General features: G+C 37.5%; 2 protein-coding genes across 2 annotated transcripts; both read left to right on the plus strand.

The window, feature by feature from the left end:
- Positions 1–8,784: 8,784 nt before the first annotated feature.
- On the plus strand, positions 8,785–13,951 carry hsp90aa1.1 (heat shock protein 90, alpha (cytosolic), class A member 1, tandem duplicate 1). The gene is made up of 10 exons (XM_063002281.1): positions 8,785–8,855; positions 9,738–9,890; positions 10,016–10,516; positions 10,607–10,903; positions 11,491–11,656; positions 11,775–11,965; positions 12,518–12,665; positions 12,761–13,029; positions 13,125–13,458; positions 13,622–13,951. Exons 2-10 carry the CDS (start codon positions 9,738–9,740, stop codon positions 13,729–13,731), a joined length of 2,169 nt encoding a protein of 722 aa, XP_062858351.1. The 5' UTR covers positions 8,785–8,855; the 3' UTR covers positions 13,732–13,951.
- An 838-nt stretch (positions 13,952–14,789) lies between these two features.
- On the plus strand, positions 14,790–21,486 carry hsp90aa1.2 (heat shock protein 90, alpha (cytosolic), class A member 1, tandem duplicate 2). Its single transcript, XM_063002283.1, has 11 exons — positions 14,790–14,903; positions 16,985–17,134; positions 17,244–17,610; positions 17,717–17,850; positions 17,972–18,286; positions 18,388–18,553; positions 18,675–18,865; positions 19,621–19,768; positions 19,874–20,142; positions 20,268–20,601; positions 20,692–21,486. The coding sequence occupies exons 2-11, from the start codon at positions 16,985–16,987 to the stop codon at positions 20,799–20,801; spliced, it is 2,184 nt and encodes a 727-aa protein (XP_062858353.1). The 5' UTR covers positions 14,790–14,903; the 3' UTR covers positions 20,802–21,486.
- The last annotated feature ends 359 nt before the right edge of the window (positions 21,487–21,845 follow it).

Raw genomic sequence — 21,845 nt, forward strand, 5'->3', positions numbered from 1 at the left:
ATCCCTTAACATTCTCAAGCAATAAAAATTGGGTCCTTTGAGACTCCCTGTTCCATTTACATGAGCTAATGTAAAGCCCTGCTTCAGTTCCACACGTCCTCGTTGTTCCAGATAAGTGTGAAAAGAAGGCAATTATATGACATTTAATTCAGGTACAGTGTAAAGCTGCAGAGACTTATGCCAAACTGCTGTTTTTTGTGCTGCAGTCTTAAGCATTAATACACCGTAGTTCTTCTATCTTCCTAATCTAGTCTTTACACTGTAGTAGAAGAGGATGTATTGATTTTTCCTCCCAAAGGTTTCAAAGTCTACAAACTGCTACAGTTTATTTTTGCTTAGCACAGTATGCAGTGCAAAAGTGAGTTCTTTACAGACTGTGTTTTCTTTATAAGTATTCAGAGAGGGATTTCAAGTAATGTTGGTGTTTTAATAATTTTGTTGGTGCTTGGGTGGTGCAGGGGTCTATCAAATATCAGCGGTGCTATTGGCCAGCCGGGCTTCTACACAGACACGATTAGCTATGTCTGATGGGGAGAGGGTTACCAAAGTAATGTTATGTATTGGCACCTTGTCCAGGGTATCATGCGCCGCGACCCTGGCAAGGATAAAATAATAATAAAAGGGGGGAAATTATTCTTACTGCTTAAGAAGGTAAGATCACAAAGTCAGTACTTTAGTGATCAATTACCTACCCCATTAACAAATGTTCTGGAAAAAAGGACAGCCAGGCACTTGGGTGCTGCGGTAGTTTAATGCTCTAGCCAACCACTCCAGAGACCCATGTCTGGGCTTGAGTCAAGACGGTGCTATCAGCCTGACCGAGCACTTTACAGGGAGAGCAGGATAAGGAATCACCACATTGTTGTACTCTCTGGTCGAGAGAAAGCATTGGATGAACAAAAAGTGGAGTGGACAAAAGGAGCATGTTCTAATTTGTCTGAAGTAGCATTTTTACATGATCTTAAATTTCAGCATTTATACTGTTTTATTCTGGTAGATTTTGTGTTTCGTACATACTGTATATCTATCTTAAAACCCTTTTATATGAGACACTTGCTAAAATTGGGTCATCTGTGTGAGTCAACGGCATGTTAAACATAACCTAGTAATTGATTGACTACATCTGGTGACTTCTTTGTGCCAATACATTGGACTAGTTTTACTGTACCATTATGCTAAGCCAGAGGCTTTAAAAAGGTAAAGTGTAAAGAACATTTCATTTCAAGCCATTTTTAAGCAACTTCTGGTTTCAAGATCATGAACCAGTGGACTCTTTGTTAAGGTTGGAAAAAACTGTCACCTTATGCTTATGGCAAATTTGTCCAGATGCCATAAATTATAATCATATTTGACCTGAGTAAAATATTGTTTAACATCAAGAATTATGTTTCTCCACAAACTAACATCAATTAGATGTTTTGTTCTGGGAGCTAGGTGTATAACAGGAATTATGTTTTCCTTAGCTGTTTAAAAGACTTTATCTTATTTTTATGTCAAATTAATCAGCTAGCTTAGTTATAGGGCTATGGTTAAGGTTAGGAGTAGAATACAGGGTTATCTAGCTTTGCATTTTGCTGAGTCTAACAAAAAGCCCTTCTGATTTACATGATATCTAAATGTCCACTTCTGTTTAGCAGAGACTTCAAAATGGAATACATCTTCAATTTATTCATCTTAATTTGTTGAAATGAGCAGTTCTTCAGTCTAAAAGGAATCCAAAACATTTGCTATTTTAATACTTGGTTAATACTGTAACACATACAGTAGGTGGACAATGCAAACAAGGACAAATTAATATAAAGTGGAAAAGCAACTCAATTTTCTGCTAGTAGCTCACTGCTCAGATCATAAAAATGAATTATTTAAATAGCTACCTGTAAAAATGTAGTAAATTATCAGTTTGCAAAACAAACGGTTAAACGTAGGACTTTGTATATAAAACACATTGGATCCTGTGTAATGTTGATGAAAAATTATTATCTAAAGAAATATTTTTAATGGCAGTATTTTATATAAAAAATGTTTGAGAAAGGCAGCATGACGATACAGTTGGAGAAGTGGATACTGCACAGCAACGTGAGTCCTGAAGGGTTGGGTTGAGTTTTGGTATAGTCTTGCTTTGCCCAAGTTTCTCTGAGTACTGTGGTTTCCGTCTAGCTCACTAAAACAAGAAAACATGGCCATGTGAGTGCTAAGTTAATAAGCAAATAAAAATGTATCATTCTTCACAGTGCATAGACCCAACTGAGCACTGGAAATCACTGCAATTCTTTTTAGCTTTCGAACATTTATACCTTTCCTGAACTGTTTGTATCAACATAGCTCAAACATATAAATCCGCCTCCCCATGCAGAATTTCCCATCCAATTCTCATTTGTAGTTTACCATAATCACTATTTACTGTAAATACACCACAACTACTTTCCTTATCTGTTACTGGGAATGATGACCCATCTATATACTATTTATTGTAATAAATAGACTAGAGACACATGACCTGTATTAATAAGTATCAGCTATCTGTCTGCTATACTTACACTCTGGTCAGTCTGTACTAGTTCTGGTTTTTCAAGTAGGCAACAAAAAACGTCTGTGCAACAATTTGAATAACAGCATCTTCCAAATGGTGAAAATGTAAATTTAATGTAAATCATCTAGGCCAGAGGTAAGCTCGCTAATACACAAGTACAAAAAGCTTAAGAGGTCATGTAAGATGAATGTTTTTATATATAAACTTAAGGTTATAGTTAACAATGTTTCACCAGTCTTGATAGTCTTCAGTTTGTCCATGATGGTGTGATCCACAAAAAGTGTAACACAACTGAACATTATTAGAAATAAAAGAATTATTTTATGTATCAGATTAGACTGATGAGAAACAAAATCACATATTACAATCATACACCACACATGAGCCAGGTATAATGTGACATTTAATCTTTGCAAATTTCTCAACAATGAATTCTAGACAGTTGTTTTTTCTCTCTGGGCAATTGTAAGAACTACTTTAAAATGCTAAATAATAAATACAAACCACTTTAAAATGCTACATATAAAAGCTGGTAGTCTACTTTAGTTCCTTGTTTTTCTAGAGCTGAAGTCAGTTTGTCATAAACGTGAATGTCAGGTGAGTTCATTTGTTTTTAAAATGCGCTGCCTGCTACCATGGAAACAACACAGCGCCCCAGCAAAAAGGTGCCTAAGGAAACAAAATGTACTCTTTATTATTTATTATTAACAAATTAATTTCATATCAAACTATTTCTAAAAATAATAACACAGGGGCGCAGCGTTAAAACACCAGTGCTAAAAAACAAATCCCCGTAATGAGTTTCCTCATAACTGCTGCAATTGCGGCCTCTGCTGGCTGATCAATGGCGCCTGCACATTAAGACGATGGGATAATGGAGATCGAGCTGTGACTCCTATCACTGTATAAACCCGCCCGTGTACACAGGTGGAAAGATGCGGCCGGTACTGTTCACGTGTTACAGTGGCGACCCTAACTCGGACAGGGATGGAGGTCTGCAGCAGTACAGACAAATTACCATCCATCACTGGAAAACAATTGGGGTTGGGGGTGCATAAACTACAACACAATAAGAAAACAAAATAAATATAACAATAAAAAATAGTAAAACCTTTCATATTTTAAAAAACACCGTGATCACACTGATTGACGTCACATTAATTCACAATATATTGTACAATCTTAATTGTACAACAATAATTAAACAACATTTAATTTTCATTTGTACAGTTAAGTACAATTTAATTGACTCTTAACAATCACAGTACACCATGTCCCTTCAAAGGTTCTGTACATACATTTATTAGGCCTTGGGTATTTAAAAAATGTACAAAATTTAAAATGTTTTATCTTCCAGGATGCAACAAACTATGAAACTATGAAACTTCGCACAATTAAGAGGCATTTTTCAATTCTTAAAATAAAATATGATTATTTTTAGATCACTGTGTAACTAATAACTTACACTATGGGTTTGTAAAAGTTTCCATGATTTTTTTTATTATTTCCTCATTTAGCATTAATTTTCAATCATAAATGATAAGTTAAAAACGTTAAGCCCTCACAAATGTGGAATTAAGCATTACCAAATAGTACAAAAGATAATTTGGTAAAACGAGTAAAATAGTTTAAAACTGTTCTAATCTGACTGTACCTCTGCTTTCACACTATGTAGCTGCATGAAGACATGGCCCAGAGTTTTATAAAAATTGAAATTACCCTTTAACTGCACTGTTTTTCTTTAGAAAATCCATACTTTTTACAGTGCAACCAAGAGTTTTCCAACACATTGTATCATACTTTAGCTACCTAGTATGGCATCCCAAAACACAGTGTTTAATTTTCTGTAATTCAATGTTTTTTCAGAATAATCATATCATCTTAAAAAATACACACACTTCAGAATTGTCTTGTATTTTATAGTACTGAAAAGCCAGCAAACACAGTTGTTGCCATGCATTTGATATTTTCGACATTTAGCAGATGCTTTTATCCAAAGCGACTTACAGTCTGAGCAATTGAGGGTTAAGGGTCTTGCCCAAGGGCCCAACAGTGGCAACCTGGCAGTGTTGGGGTTTGAACCAGCGACCTTCTGCTTACTAGTCCAGTAACTTAACTGCTAGGCTTTACAAAAGGTCAGATTTCTTTTTCAGAAGTCTTTTCCTGTCTATTGAAGCCTATTCTTGGACAACTTGTGGATTTCAGTTAGTGTTTAACAGCTTATTAACATTAATAATATTTCAACCATTGTTTACCAATAATAAATATTCTTAAATTTCCTTTTTAATCTAATAATTTTATTCAGTATTTATGCTGATTGTATGATCTGTTTGAAAAAAACATTGTATTCAATTCATGAAAAATGCAAAGCATTTTCTATAGGTGGACTTTAAAAACATCATGCGTACAAGTTTAAGTAGATATATGCACTGAAAGTAAGCTATATTAAGCTATATATAAAGAATTTAAATATGATTAAGTAATAAAATTTTAAAAACAAATACCTTAGAGTAAATGTATGAAACACATGCCTTTAATGGAATTTCTGAGTGCAGGTTGTGGTGCACGTTGCATGTTAAAGGTTTAAAGCAAAAGAAAGAAAAAACATTAATAAAGACAAACAATCTCACCCGGATTTCTCAGTATGAGCACATCATAAGTGATCCGACACTGTAAAACCGTGACTAAACTACTCTGACCTTCACTATACAGCCTGACAGGTGATAGATAGACTTTAACTCTAATCAGAGTAAAGTGAAAAAGAAATTTCCCGAAAGACGGAGAGTTTCTACACATTGTAGAACAGAAAACATTAGAAAGGTCTGGCAGCTCCCTTATCAGTGCATGATAAAACATAACAGCGCCATCCTCTGGTCAGAAGCAACACATGCTAGAATGTAGCACACAAATCTCATTCATCCAGTGTTTCTCCAATGTTTTGTAATCTGGACACGGTGACAATAAGCGTGTGTATTAAAAAAGATAAACAAAAATGCATACATTTCTTAATTTCATGACCCTGCAAGAGAAAGTGGTTGCAAGCAGGTGTAGAAAATAAATTGCAAACATGTGGCTACATTTGCTGAAGGCCTTTTCCTATTTCAGTATGACTGCCAAAAAGGTGATAAAAACATTGTTTTGATAAGTTTACTCTTAAGGAACTTTAGTGGCCTGCAAAGGGCCTTACTTTAGCCTCACTAAACACTTTTGGGATAATGTGAAATGTTTATGGCAAGCCGGGCCTTCTTGTTCAACCTTAGTATGCAATCATTACACATAATGACCTAATAAGCACAAATTCCCACAGACAAAAGAGTAAAAGAGTTGTACTCCATATTAATATAAATTGTTTGGAATAAAATGTACAACAAGCTTACGGTCAGGTCAGGTCCACATACATTTCATCTTGTAGAGTCTTCTGTCAGAGTATGAGTTCAGATGTTACATCCACATGATATAGTGAAAGTAGTATAATTATTGCAGTATATTCACATTTGTTGGTATTTTGTCAAAGAACCCAGAATATTGAGATGGTTACAGCATTGCTCTTTATTCAGTTAGCTCTTATTACTGAACAGCGACTGTTCTTGAATGTTCTTTTTGTCTATTTTATTGATGCATTTTCACCCATTTTCGCGTAGTCAGTTTGCCTTCTGCTGCTGGAGGATCCCTGATTGCAGTCGAGGTGGGTATATTGCTGCTCACGCCTTCTCCAACCCACGCGCAGCCCTTAGCGGAACCCTTTTTCACCTATGCACTCTGCACAGGCGCCTCTCTATCTGCCAGTTAGGGTCCTTACACAGCGTTGGAAGACCCCACCCACATAGTCCGGACATCCCGCCCTAGCAGAGACGTGTCTGCTTCAGGCACTGCCAATTATGCCCACTAGATGGTGCCCAGCCGACCGGTGGCAATGCCGAGTTTCGAACCGAGGAGTTCAGAGTCTGGTGTGCTTGCTGAATATCCCCCTGCGCCACCTGGGCACCACTGCTTATGCTTAACAATTACAATTAACAGCCAATTAATCAATTCAAGCTTGTTGAATACTGTCAATATTTTTTTTTAATAGTCATACCTAATCAAATAACAAGTAATAGCAGATGCAATAGATAAGTCACAAATTTTGCCTTTAAAAACATATTTCTACCTTTAAGAGTAGTAATTATATGGAATGCTGCTACTAAATAGCAATCTTCTTCTATCTACTGAATTTATTTAAAAGGAAACTTTAAAGAAACAGATTTCCTGTTCTGTCAGAATTATTGTTCCCAGTTATTTACCAAATACCTTAGATGTAAATTATTAACCCCATTTCCAGAAACGTTCAGACTTTTAGTATAATGCAATAAAAACAAAAATCTGTGATTTGTTTATTTTCTTTATTCCCTTTATTTAACTGACAAAAAGTACAAAGAAAAGATTTCAAATGTTTTTACTGACCAATTTACTTCCTACATCTTATAATTATAAACAAATTTAGAACTTGTTGCCCGCAACAAAAAAAGTTGGGGATGAGGCATGTTTACCACTGTGTTATAAGACTTATTGATATAGGACTTCATCTGCTCAAACATCTCTGGTCAATGTTGTCTGATTCTTCTCCTGATGTAAAATACATTTTTAATAGGACACAGACCAGGACCGCAGACAGGTCAGTCAAGCAAATTCACTCTGAGTGTACAAAGCTATGCTGTTGTAGTGCATACAGAATGATGCCTGGTATTGTCTTGCTGAAATAACCATGGACTTCCAAGGCAAAGATGTGGCCTTGATGGCAGCAAATGTCTCTGTATAATCCCAATATACACCTCCGTGTCAATTACACCTTAACACATGCAAGTCACCCATGCCATCAACACTAAAGCTCCCCCATACCATGACGGATGTTTTTGCACCTTTCACCGAAAACAGTCTGGGTGGTTATTTTCTTTTTTGCGTGAACCATTAAGAAAGGCTGATAGGTGAACATGTTTCCATTGTCTTTTGGTCCATCTAAGATGAGCTCAGGCCCAGAGAATTCAGTGCAGTTTCTGCATACAATTCATGTATTTTATTTAATGTAAATTCTCTTTGAGTTTCAGGTTGCAGTTCTTAAAGTACTAACAGACAACATTAAGTAACAATGATTTGTTCTGTTAATCAAGATAGCCTGACCTATTGCCAGTTCACCTGTTTTGTGGAATCTGTAACTTCAAATATTTTATATACTTTTTACTAGAGATGCATGAGTACCGATACTGGTATCGGGTATTTTCCCGATACCGCGCTCATTAACTTGTACTCGTACTTGCAAACGAGGCTCCGATACTAAACATCCGATACCGTGTGCCTAGTGCACGTTGCTGCGTTATGCCTAGTTCACACTACCTGATTTTTGCCCTGATTTTCGCTCGGCGACTGGTCGGCGCAAGATTTGCCGGCTCGGGAGCAACTCTGCGTTCGCTCGCCAATCAAAACTCGGCTCTCGAGTGTGAACTATCCAACAACTCAATCCGACCGGCTCGGCGACTGGATCGAGTTTTTTAGCATGTCAGATATCTGATCCAATAGGTATTGGTATCGGTATCGGTATCGGCAAGTACAAAAGTACATGTACTTGTACTCGTTTGGGGAAAAATGGTATTGATGCATCCCTACTTTTTACCTTTACTATGCCCCATCCCAACTATTTTAAGTGTTACAGGCATTAAATTCAAAATTTGTTTGTATTTATAAAACATAATCAAGTAGGTCAGTTAAAAACATTTAAAGTCTTTTTCTTTGTACTTTTGTCAGTTAAATATGTTCAAGAGAATTAACAAAGCAGAGATTCGTATTTGTTTTGCATTTAATTTACTGGCTAACAACTACTAACAAATGGTCCACTTTGGACCTCTCGTTTTCTAAAGCTGGGCCTGGCAATTGACTAAATATTACACTTCTATAGTCAATAACGTGTTGTCACACTGCAGTCACTCTGCAGAGAAAAAAGTGTCCCTCCTATTTTGTCACTGACAGGCCCATGTGTCGCCAACCATCCAGAAGTTTCTCGCTTTGACTGACAGACACCACTTGTGACTCCTTGACCCTAAAAGGATAGGCATAGACCACCCCCAATACTACTGTGCCACCTCTATCTACTGCAGTGGATATTCCTTCTGGAACTTTCTCAATGGGGGTTTAAGAAATGTGTCCTCCAAGTATAAAAGACAGAAGCGGGCCTAAGGTGTGGCAGATATCACTCAGAAGAGAGCTTGCCTAGACAGAAGAAGACTCACAGCAAGTGGCGCAAATTTTTCCACACCAGAAGCTTAATATAACGGTTCATATAGAAGAAATCTGCAAGGTAAGAGGCATGCCAGGATTATTAGGATACTGAAAAGAGGTGGCTTTAAAATGATATAATCCAATTATTATATTTTGTTTTTACACCATAGATTTTTTGTGCTGCTAATCACTTCCATTCTTCATAATGCATTTAATGACACAGCCTACTGTAATTTCTAAATTTATAAATCATACATACAAATATGTCAGTAATTCATTGACTGTTGTTCAAGCAATAGGCTATTTCGGAGAAACACAGTACTTTGTTAAATACTTATGACGAAAGGTCAGTTGAGAGCACATGGCACAGAGCATGGCTACAGTACAGCTACAGGCAGGATTAAAAAGTCCACAAGCTTTTAAGCATAAACTGGCCAGATTATTTAGATGTGTTTAGATAATTCAAAGCAAATTTGAATCAATATCATTTCATTATTTTACTATTACACAAGCAACTCCTGACACTTCCCCATTTGGAGACTGACAGGTGCAATGTGCAGTTGGCACACAATTTCCAGAGCAATAATGCCAGCTGCCATGTGTGATCTCCACAGCTTGCTCTTTAAAAATCAAGCCTTTCAACAGGCAAGACAAAACATGAAATAGCTATTATTTTTTGGAAACAGTTCATTTATGAATTACTTTTGCACTATTCTGTTTTTAAAAACGTTTTATTTGATCCCAAAATAAAACCATATTTTGCAATGTTGTAAGTACTATCAAGACTATACAATGTATTTAAATCATTTTTTTATTTAAGTAAGCATAATTAAAATGTTCTATCCTAACATACAAGTACTATTTGATGCTAAATAATGATAATAATTACTGTAAAGCTATCAGGTGATTAAAGTTTGTAATTAGTGAAAAAAAAAAAATTGTTTAAATTTTTAAAACACAGATGCCCGAGAAAGCTGACCAGCCCATGATGGAGGAGGAGGCAGAGACTTTTGCCTTTCAGGCTGAAATTGCTCAGCTCATGTCTCTGATTATCAACACTTTCTACTCCAACAAAGAAATCTTCCTCAGAGAGCTCATTTCAAACTCATCAGATGTAAGTTCATCACAATAATTATGGATGGATGAATAGATAAACTTATCATGGTTTAAAGTCATTTTAATACCAGTGACAATTGATTGCATTGATTAATATACTTTTTATAATTATAATGTTTATAGGCTCTGGACAAAATCAGATATGAAAGCTTAACAGATCCAAGCAAACTTGAGTCCTGCAAGGATCTGAAGATCGACATTATTCCTGACCAGAAAGAACGCACCTTGACCCTTATCGACACAGGCATCGGCATGACCAAGGCAGACCTCATCAACAACCTGGGTACTATTGCCAAGTCTGGAACCAAGGCGTTCATGGAGGCTCTGCAGGCTGGAGCTGATATCTCTATGATTGGCCAGTTTGGTGTAGGTTTCTACTCTGCCTACCTGGTAGCTGAGAAAGTTACTGTCATCACCAAACACAATGATGATGAACAGTATGTCTGGGAGTCTGCAGCTGGGGGTTCCTTTACAGTGAAACCTGATTCAGGTGAACCTATTGGCCGTGGTACAAAGGTGATACTTCACCTGAAAGAAGACCAGTCTGAATATACTGAAGAGAAGCGCATCAAGGAGGTTGTTAAAAAGCACTCTCAGTTCATTGGCTACCCCATCACTCTATTTGTGAGTTCTTCTACATATTGTCTTTTCTTATTATTAATTTTTAAAATAGATTTATTTTAATCTTTGAAATTTTGTTTACACTGTTTGTAGGTTGAGAAGCAAAGAGAAAAGGAAGTTGACCTTGAAGAAGGTGAGAAAGAAGAAGAAGCTGCACCTGTTGAAGACAAGGACAAGCCTAAGATTGAGGATGTAGGCTCTGATGAGGATGAGGACAGCAAAGATGGCAACAATAAGAGAAAGAAGAAGATCAAGGAGAAGTACATTGATGCCCAAGAGCTGAACAAAACGAAGCCTATCTGGACCCGTAATGATGACATCACCAATGAAGAATATGGTGAATTCTACAAAAGCCTTACCAATGACTGGGAGGACCACCTTGCAGTCAAGGTAAATAAATATAAATAGTGAAGTCAATTTTATTTGTATAGCGCTTTTTACAATGAACATTGTCTTAAAGCAACCTTACAGAATCCAGGGCCTACAGACCAAAAACCCATGTTGAGCAAGCCAAGGGCAACAGTGGCAAGGAAAAACTCCTTTAAAAATACAGAAAGAAACCTTGAGAGAAACCAGATTCAGCAGGGACCCATTCTCCTTGGGTGGCCTGGATAATAAATAGGATTTACACAAATAATACATACACAAAATTAAATTAAACTAAAAGTCATAACTAGCAAAAAATAATTGGAGCTCTTCATTATTTGTCTGTGATAAAGTCTGTGAGTTCTTGACATTTTTGGTGCAAACAAGCCGGGTGTCCGTCACATCTAGCAGGAACAGCATTGTTGGCACAGCAGTCTCAACGTGCAATCTTTAACCTCGGGGTAAAACAACAGAAGATGTAGTTAAAATGTGAAATCATTAAGAGTAAAATGTCAGTTTTGCAGAGAGTAGCTTTAGACTCAATACAATACAATAAAAAATTTTTTTTTTTATATTTTGGTGACAATCTGACCTATTTATTCTTTCGACAGCACTTTTCAGTAGAGGGCCAGCTGGAATTCCGTGCTTTGCTTTTTGTCCCAAGAAGGGCAGCTTTTGACCTCTTTGAAAACAAGAAAAAGAGAAACAACATCAAGCTCTATGTGCGCAGAGTCTTTATCATGGATAACTGTGAAGAGCTAATGCCTGAATATCTTAGTAAGTGTGCCAATACATCCAATACAAAATATGTTACTTACATATTTATAAACCATAAAGACCTGATATGGTTCATTTAACAATCTACTTACTATCATTCTATCCTTTTTTTCAATAGATTTCATGAAGGGTGTAGTAGACTCTGAGGATCTGCCCCTGAACATCTCCAGAGAAATGCTGCAACAGAGCAAAATCTTGAAAGTCATCCGAAAGAACCTGGTCAAAAAGTGCCTTGAGCTCTTCACTGAACTCTTTGAGGACAAGGAGAACTACAAGAAGTTCTACGAGCAGTTCTCTAAAAACATCAAGGTAGTTTTCAAGTCCTTATGTTTAGGATATGAATATTTTATATATAATCAAAAAAGAAAACCGGTAAGGTACGCTAGCGCACCAGAGTTGGGGGTTTGAATACATCGTATCGAATCTCAGCTCTGCCTTTCCGACTGATCTGGGCGGCAGCATGAACAATGATTGCTTGTTGTTCAGGGTTAGAGGGTAAGAAAGTCGGATCATAGGTCCTCATAACTGGTGCAACTGTGGCCCCTGCTGACTGACTGATGGTGCCTGCACAGGGCTGAGGAATAATGCTGATGGGGGTGTGGCCCTCCATACACAGTGCCCGTCAAGTGTATGAACTCGTCTTGTGCAGATGAAAAATGCAGTCTGTTTTGACTGTACGTCAGTATGTCAGCTGAGAGGCGTCCTCAGTCAGTGGCGAAGGGTTGAATCAGTATAGAGGACGCAATCAGGGTAATTGGACACAACTAGATCAGGGGAGAAAAATTGGGGGGAAAAGTGGGAAAAATATAAAAAAAAAAAAAAAGAAAACCAGCATGTCTTATAATTTCCTTTCTATTTTAGCTTGGTATCCATGAAGATTCCCAGAACCGCAAAAAACTCTCTGAGCTTTTGCGCTACTATACCTCCAGCTCTGCAGATGAGATGGTCTCTCTCAAGGACTATGTGTCTCGCATGAAGGACAACCAGAAGCACATTTACTATATAACTGGTAAGTAGCTTTAACTCCACTATTGTATGCATGACTGAACAAACACTTTTTTCTTGAATATGAATTAATAAAAACATTGTCTCATATTTTGCAAGGTGAGACAAAGGAACAGGTGGCCAACTCTGCCTTTGTGGAGCGCCTACGGAAAGCTGGCCTGGAGGTGATCTACATGATCGAGCCCATTGATGAGTACTGTGTTCAGCAGCTGAAAGAATATGATGGCAAAAACCTGGTGTCAGTTACCAAGGAGGGCCTGGAGCTCCCTGAGGATGAAGAGGAGAAGAAGAAGCAGGAAGAGCTTAAAGCCAAATTTGAAAATCTTTGCAAGATCATGAAGGACATTCTTGATAAGAAGATTGAGAAGGTACAACAAGATGTAATTAACACACAGCTTTACTAACATAACCTTATTCCTATATTGTAACTTTTCTAATAGCACATCTTTTTATCTTCAAATAGGTTGTTGTGTCCAACCGCCTGGTTGCATCACCATGCTGTATTGTCACAAGCACATACGGCTGGACGGCCAACATGGAAAGGATCATGAAGTCTCAAGCTCTTAGAGACAATTCCACCATGGGCTACATGACAGCAAAAAAGCACCTGGAGGTCAATCCCCTCCATCCCATTGTTGAGACCCTTCGAGAGAAGGCAGAGGCTGACAAAAATGACAAAGCTGTGAAAGACCTTGTGATTTTACTCTTCGAGACTGCACTGCTGTCTTCTGGATTCACCCTGGAGGACCCACAGACACACGCTAACCGCATCTATAGGATGATCAAGCTTGGTCTTGGTGAGTTTGCTAAAACTCCTAAAAGGAAACTAGGATAATTTTACACTACCTCTCTGTAGCATTATGGTAAAACATAGCTTAATAATTCAGCATTGTTGTTCCATGTAGTATGGATAATAAGGATGTACAATAATGTCTAATATGCTGATCTGCTCTTTTCTAGGCATCGATGTTGATGATTCAGCTGTGGAGGATATTCTTCAGCCCAGTGAGGAGGACATGCCTGTTCTGGAGGGAGATGATGACACTTCTAGAATGGAGGAAGTTGACTAAAATTTTAAGCACATATTGTACAGAAGTTTATGGCCATTAAGCTAATTATTTTGTAGCTGCATGTCTATTTATTTTCTATTTTAAGTTTTATTTTAATTTTTAATTAGTTGTGAACATGTTTTGTACACTAGAAAGGAGACTTCTGGTGTTTTAACTGTATTTTTTAAACAAAACTGTGAGTTAATATTTTTAATAAAAGACTATTTAAAACATTTTAAAACATTGCCATTCCATTCACCCTTTGAAACACATTAGTCTTTGCTTTTAAAACATAACCAATACAATTTCTTAAAGAATATTATAATAATATTAAGGGCCAATGTACATAACAGTAAAGTATTAAGTTGTAATGTCTTAATAAAAAAAACTTAAGTTATAATATTTAGCAAATGGTTTGAAGTCTCATGTAATTAGAATAAACTATATTTTTAAAACATGGATGTAAGGCTTATAGAATAAATCATAAAGGAACAAGAATAAAAGAGGGATGTTAAGAGAAGCAGAGGGTTATACTGACAGTTTTCTCACAGCTTTAATTTATTTTTAAAAATACATTTTGTTCACAGTTGTTTTTATTCGTGTTCAAATACTAATATCAATCTAGTACTTACATTTCTGAAAATGTAACATTTCTAAATTTGTAAAACCCTTAACAGCCCTAATTTCAACATGCAGAAGTTGCATCTTCTGTACTTCTATTCATAATATTTCAACTTTTTATTTAGGAAAGCAATGCAACTCTATTTTTGTAACTCTGTTCATGTAACTTATTATTGTACATCTTTAAGGACTGTGGTATGACTCTCAGTCTGATTCATAACGTGAATCATAACATGACTTAGTTCTTTCTGAACTTTCTGAACGTACATTTTGTTCTCTAAATGCACATATTAGAGTCGATATACAGTAAATAAAACATGTATCAGTATCAGGCTACAAAACAGACTTCTCCCACACAGCTGGTGTAACCGTCCATGAGGTTCCGCCTTGCGCCTGCAGCAGAGCTCGCGCCGGGAACATTCGAGATGCTTCCAGAACTGAGGAGTTTCTGGAACAGTCCGCGCGAGGTGCTATATAAGCTCGAGACACGGAACCTCCCAGACAGAACCGGATCAGCGCGGTGAAACCCAAACACGACATCATTCCATTTAATCTGATTCTAATCAGTCAAGGTAAGACGTGAGGTTTGGGTCACCACAGGGAAGCGAATTATTACAGAAATTTTATTTGAATTATAGTTCAGTAGTGAAAGCCAGTTTTTTTTAGGCTAACGTTTAAGTGATTGGGTAACTGGTTTATGCGCATTGTTTAAAGGTGCTTGTCATGCAGATGTCATGCTTGTTTAACTGTTAGTTTAACCTGTCTGCTGTGGTGTTTTGGTCCGAGGTACAATTTGTGCTCGGTTATCAGCCAGGTTAGTTCTACTGAATCGTGTTAGCTGTTCGATGTCCGAATCCGTGGAGTCGACACATTCTGATTCCACTTTTTAAAGTCGGTTAAACAGAGTGTTTTTAACTTTTTTTTTGCTTCTCATTGGCATAAGATAAAGGTAGATTAATAGACTTAGTACTTTGTCGGCAGTCAAGACAACTGCCCTTTTTTTTTTAGCTATTTTGCATTTTTAATCGTTTCAATACATCGTCGCTGTGAGGATTCGATTCTAAAGTTTGAGTCGACTCCTAAGACAATCGACTTAATGCCTTTCCAGCAGTACACGAAGATGAACATTATAATCAGGATCTAAGCGTCTTAACTCAATGTAAGATGGAAACCTATAAAACATATAATACATTAAACGTGGCATATTGATGCCAAAGGGCATCTTATTATGATAGGCGGTCGTGTAAGCATTATAGATCATAACCAGACTGCATTGGATGCATGTTAATTAATATTCAGAATCTGTTAAATTCAATATGGTATTAATTATTCACTTGCATGCTACTTTTAAGTATTAAAAAGAATTAAGCAATGGCTTTATGGTTAAAATTAAAATAATACAAATGTGGGATATGTTAGGGATAAACCAACATTGGATGTTAATATTGCCTTGCAGAATGGCTTATATTGGCAAGTTAAATGGCCAATGCGTTGTTCCCGTACTACTTTTGCATTATTAAATGGTACTGATCATAATCTCTAATGGTCCGGTTCAGAAAGCTGTCCATCTTGAGTTGTTAGCCATGTGCTCTGAGCTGTCAGTCATGCTGCTGATGCATCGTTACGTCACGAGTAGAGGCTTCTGGAAGGCTGTAGCTGAACAAGACGACCAGCAGGCGGCGCGCAGTCACATTTGCACCCTGCAGCAAGACTGTTCATGTGTCTCAGAACGCTTTTACTTTAGGAGTCCAAACCTTATTGATTATGTAGGGGTTAAGGTACTGAACTAGTGATCAGAAGGTTGCTGGTTCAAGCCCTACCATATCCAGGCTTTCACAGTTGGGCCTCTAAGCAAGGCCCTCGACCCTCAATTGCTTGTACTGTGTTCAGTTACACCTGTAAGTAACCCTGGAAGAAGGTGTCTGCTGAATGCTGTAAAACAATGACACATAATTCCTTTAAAAGTACATACAAAAATACATACTTGAGACATTACAGTTCTACATCAGTTGTCTTTTTATACAGATACAGTGTACATACTAATACAGTCTCTGTAATACATATTACAGCTCATGTGTATCATCTCACACAATACAGTTGTGAGAAAAAATGATTAGAGCCAGTAAGTTAAAATAATAATATTATAGGGAATCCCTGCCACTGGAAGAAAAGTGTGCCACTGATATTGGTTTTTTGTCTTTCATCCATGGTCAGTAACTCATATTCAATGTTTTTAAGCAAACATTTAAACACGATTAAGGGGGTTTGTTAACTGACATGTAATTGGAACTAACAGAGTCCATTACCGTCATCACTATTGTCATCACTATTGTTTATACCCATCTCTTGCATCTTTTGAAAGGTACACTAAACCCTCTTTGCATAGCCAACCACTACAAAACCCCTAATAACTTGAGTAACTGTAATGACAATAATAATGGAAACCCAAGGTCTTGCGTTTGTAAATGATGTGAAACTTTCCATTAAACACGTTCAAACCAAAAGATAAGAGCAAAATTAGTTTGTTGTAATATGTATTAGTGAATTGCTTGTGAGCCTCTATAAACTATGTTTTGTGTTAATTTTGTAACCATTTAGTCAAATCTAAATCTTTTTCATGCATTTGTCCTCACACTGGCCTTGTGTCTCATAGATGCCTGAAGCACATGACCAACCAATGGAGGAGGAGGCAGAGACCTTTGCCTTCCAGGCAGAGATTGCCCAGTTGATGTCTCTGATCATCAACACTTTCTATTCCAACAAAGAGATCTTTCTCAGGGAACTCATCTCAAACTCCTCAGATGTAAGTAATAAACCAAATGCAACCGTGTTTTAAAGAGAATAATGTAAATGAATACATTAAGGTGGAGAGATAAGCAGGTGTAACAATGTTGTTATGATTTTTTGATTAGGCACTGGACAAAATCAGATACGAAAGTCTGACTGAGCCAAGTAAGCTAGACTCAGGAAAAGATCTGAAGATTGAAATCATTCCCAACAAAGAGGAGCGCACACTGACTATCATTGACACAGGCATTGGCATGACCAAGGCCGATCTCATCAACAACCTGGGTACCATTGCCAAGTCTGGAACCAAGGCGTTCATGGAGGCTCTGCAGGCTGGAGCTGATATCTCTATGATTGGCCAGTTTGGTGTGGGTTTCTACTCTGCCTACCTGGTAGCTGAGAAAGTTACTGTCATCACCAAACACAATGATGATGAACAGTATGCCTGGGAGTCGTCTGCTGGAGGTTCATTCACAGTGAAGGTGGACAACTGTAAGTAATACTAAATGAAAATGAACTTAATGTTTGATCAGTGATTAAAAAGCATGTGCTATTGGTTGTCATATAAAATTGTGCTTAATGTACTTCATGTTTTTAGTTGAACCTATTAATCGTGGAACAAAAGTGGTCCTGCATCTGAAGGAAGATCAGACAGAATACATTGAGGAGAGGCGCATTAAGGAGATTGTGAAGAAGCACTCACAGTTCATTGGCTATCCAATCACACTCTATGTGAGTAATCTTTGTGATTCAGATTTACCCACAGTATTTTACTTTTATTATGACCTCATATTCAGTTGTCTCTATTATTCAATAGCTGTATATTTAACTTTACCTCTTTCTATTTGTGTAGGTGGAAAAAGAGCGTGACAAGGAGATAAGTGACGATGAAGCTGAGGAAGAAAAAGAAAAGGATAAGACTGAAGAGGAAGGCGAGAAAGATGAAGATAAGCCAGAGATTGAGGATGTCGGTTCAGATGATGAGGATCATGACAAAAGCACAGACAAAAAGAAGAAAAAGAAAATCAAGGAGAAGTACATCGATCAGGAAGAGCTTAATAAGACCAAGCCTCTGTGGACACGTAACCCTGATGACATTACCAATGAAGAGTATGGTGAGTTCTACAAGAGCCTGACCAACGATTGGGAGGATCACCTTGCCGTTAAGGTGAGTCTACAATTTAGTTATTAAAATTAGGAAAAGTAACTAATGTTGCCTAAATTTGTGCTGACATGTAAAAAACTGATCGTGTTGTGATGTCTTTACAGCATTTCTCAGTGGAAGGGCAGCTGGAGTTTCGTGCACTGTTATTTGTACCACGCAGAGCACCTTTTGATCTTTTTGAGAACAAGAAAAAAAAGAATAACATTAAGCTGTATGTGCGCAGAGTTTTCATCATGGACAACTGTGATGAACTTATTCCAGAGTACCTCAGTAAGTACTGAGCCTCTATGGCCTGTCTTATATAAATGATGTCCAAATGCAACTGGTATTAAATGCCCTCAAATACACAATTACAGAGCACTAATTGTTTGAAATGTCTGCTCTTTTTTAGACTTTATTAAGGGTGTAGTAGACTCTGAGGATCTACCCCTGAACATCTCTAGAGAAATGCTGCAACAGAGCAAGATCCTGAAAGTCATTCGAAAAAATCTGGTCAAGAAATGCCTTGAGCTCTTCACTGAACTTGCAGAGGACAAAGACAACTACAAAAAGTTCTATGAGCAGTTCTCCAAGAATATTAAGGTAAGCAATATCTAAATCAACCCTGTCATATAACAAGATCAGTCACAAGTTTAGCTGAAAATTACTTACTCATATCACTGTTCATATTACTACACCCCCACCCCCAATGTGAACTTCATGCCTTTTTATTTTTATTAGACAGCTACTCTAAACAAAGAACAGTCACAATAAACACGAAAGTAAATACATTTCTGTTACTTCAGTATATGAGAATTATTACAACTTTTACAGCTGTTTGCTGGTCTATTTTGCTAGTTTACCACTGAGATCCAGGTTCAAATCTCAGCGGTGCTATCAGTCAGCTAGGTGGCTGTGTTCCTATAAAATCATGTACCTTGTTTTTGTGAGCCCACTCTGGGATTGAAACCCCTGGAACTCAAGCACTGGTGTTAACTGTGGTTTGGCCCGTATCATTATACCACATGAGCTCACAGAAAGTTGTACTATAAACTATAAACTAAATTCTAAAGTTGTATATAGCATTAAATCATAGGCACATCAAGATCTCAGTTAGCTGTGCACTTAAGGTGAAATCCTTATAGTGGCATCACTCGAGACTGCAACTCGAGAGGGCTGCCATATGTTCCACTCATTGCTTGCCATCTGTTCGTCCTTCATTTTGATCCTTTAGACCGTCTCAAAGCTGATTAGCCCTCATCTACACTTGTTAACATGCTGTTCAAAATTCTGAAGAAGGATAAACTTGCTTATTTTAATTAATGAGAAATGTACAATTTCATTATTTACTCCAACAGCTTGGTATCCATGAGGACTCACAAAACAGGAAAAAGCTCTCGGAGCTGCTGCGCTACTACACCTCAGCCACTGGAGATGAGATGGTGTCCCTAAAAGATTATGTGACGCGCATGAAGGACACCCAGAAGCACATCTACTACATCACTGGTAAAGATGCTACTAATAATATTGTTCATTGCTTTTATTGTAATCAGAAATTGTGTAGTAAATCTTATGGAACAATTATTAAAACGTCTACAAAATGTGCTACAGGTGAGACCAAAGACCAGGTTGCCAACTCTGCCTTTGTGGAACGCCTGCGCAAAGCCGGTCTAGAAGTGATCTACATGATTGAGCCTATTGATGAGTACTGTGTACAGCAGTTAAAGGAATTTGAGGGCAAAAACCTTGTGTCAGTGACAAAAGAGGGTCTGGAACTGCCTGAAGATGAGGAGGAGAAAAAGAAGCAAGAGGAGAAGAAGACACAGTTTGAAAACCTGTGCAAAATCATGAAGGACATCCTTGAAAAGAAAGTCGAAAAGGTACAAGGTTGTTAGAAAAACAAAAAGTCCATGAAAAAGTCCAGTCCTTTTGGTACTAGTGTTACTTTTTAACAGCATAAAATTTTTGTGGACATTTGTTAAAGAATGTTTTTACTTCTCATTAGGTGACAGTCTCCAACCGTCTGGTCGCCTCCCCATGCTGCATTGTCACAAGCACATATGGCTGGACTGCAAACATGGAGAGGATCATGAAAGCCCAAGCACTGAGGGACAACTCTACCATGGGTTACATGGCTGCCAAGAAGCACCTAGAGATCAACCCTGACCACCCCATTGTTGAAACACTACGACAGAAAGCAGAGGCTGACAAGAATGACAAGTCAGTAAAGGATCTGGTCATCTTGCTGTTTGAGACTGCACTACTTTCCTCTGGCTTCTCACTTGATGATCCTCAGACACACTCAAACCGCATTTACAGGATGATCAAGCTGGGCTTAGGTAAGCAAACCACTCATGTATGATACATTTTTACTGTTAAAGACAAAACCATGTGAGCAAGGCATCCTCAAGTTCTTCCTTCTGTTTTAGGCATCGATGACGATGACCTGGCGACTGAAGAGCCAAGCTCCGCTCCCATTGAGGACATGCCTCCCTTGGAAGGGGATGACGACACATCCCGGATGGAGGAAGTTGATTAAAGCAAAATTGCTTGTTTGTTAGTTTATATTCTGTAAAAAAGAACATTTGTACATTTGGGTTTAATTTGGGGCTTAATAATCCTGAGTAGCTGGATCCTACCGAAAGCAGTGAGTGCAAACTTGTGCTGTTAATGGCATTAGCATGATTTCTCATGTAAGATGATGCATGTATTTACTCAAGACTATCTAAAAGCTTTGTGGGACTGGTTCTCCAGACACTGCTTAAACTTGGTTTTAAATGACTTTTGTTAAAGCGGATTCCAAACAGTGTTGGACGCTAGACCTGACAGTTCAGTGTATAGAGAACAATCCAGCTATTGCTACATGCAACATTTAATATTTAGAAAGTGAGGTCAGTAAAGTGGTCCTTAAGTCATTCACTCTCTAGCTGCACCTGACTTGGTTTTCGAGTGCAAATTGAGCCCACTCAGTGTTAATAATCCTTATGTTGGTTATAATGTTTTAATATTTGTTGTAATTGCTTCAATACGATTTCTTTCAGGAACACCAATTCCTGTTGCTTTTTGTAATTGTTTATGACTTTATTTATGACTTTATTTATGACTTTATTTGTATTTATTTACATTCCTCGGTTATTGTTTTCCATTTGTTGTAAAATGTATATGTGTATTAGAAACTGTTATTTCAAAAGGTGAGGGAAGAAATTAAACTTTGCCATATCAAATGTTTTGCTTGACTAATTTTTACTAAATACATGCTAAATTACTAAAAAATTCAGTTATGTTCAAGGTTCGGCCCCAGACCACATACTCTCTATCATATTAGACGATGTGTTAAGTTGGTGCTTTGCAAACGGAGTCTCTCATGTCAGATTCTGTATAGAAACATTTCACTTCTTTTTTTTTTTTTTTTACTGAATCATACACTACTACTATGTAGCCAGGGGAGAGAAAAGGAAAAATACATTTAAAAATAATCAAACATAATAAATAAATACATTTTCAGCATTTACTTTTATCCAAAGCGACTTCCACAATGAGCAATTGAGGGTTAAGGGCCTCGCTCAGGCACCCAACAGTGGCA

The sequence above is a fragment of the Trichomycterus rosablanca genome, chromosome 9 (assembly GCF_030014385.1).
Source record: "Trichomycterus rosablanca isolate fTriRos1 chromosome 9, fTriRos1.hap1, whole genome shotgun sequence".
NCBI classification, from domain to species: domain Eukaryota; kingdom Metazoa; phylum Chordata; class Actinopteri; order Siluriformes; family Trichomycteridae; genus Trichomycterus; species Trichomycterus rosablanca.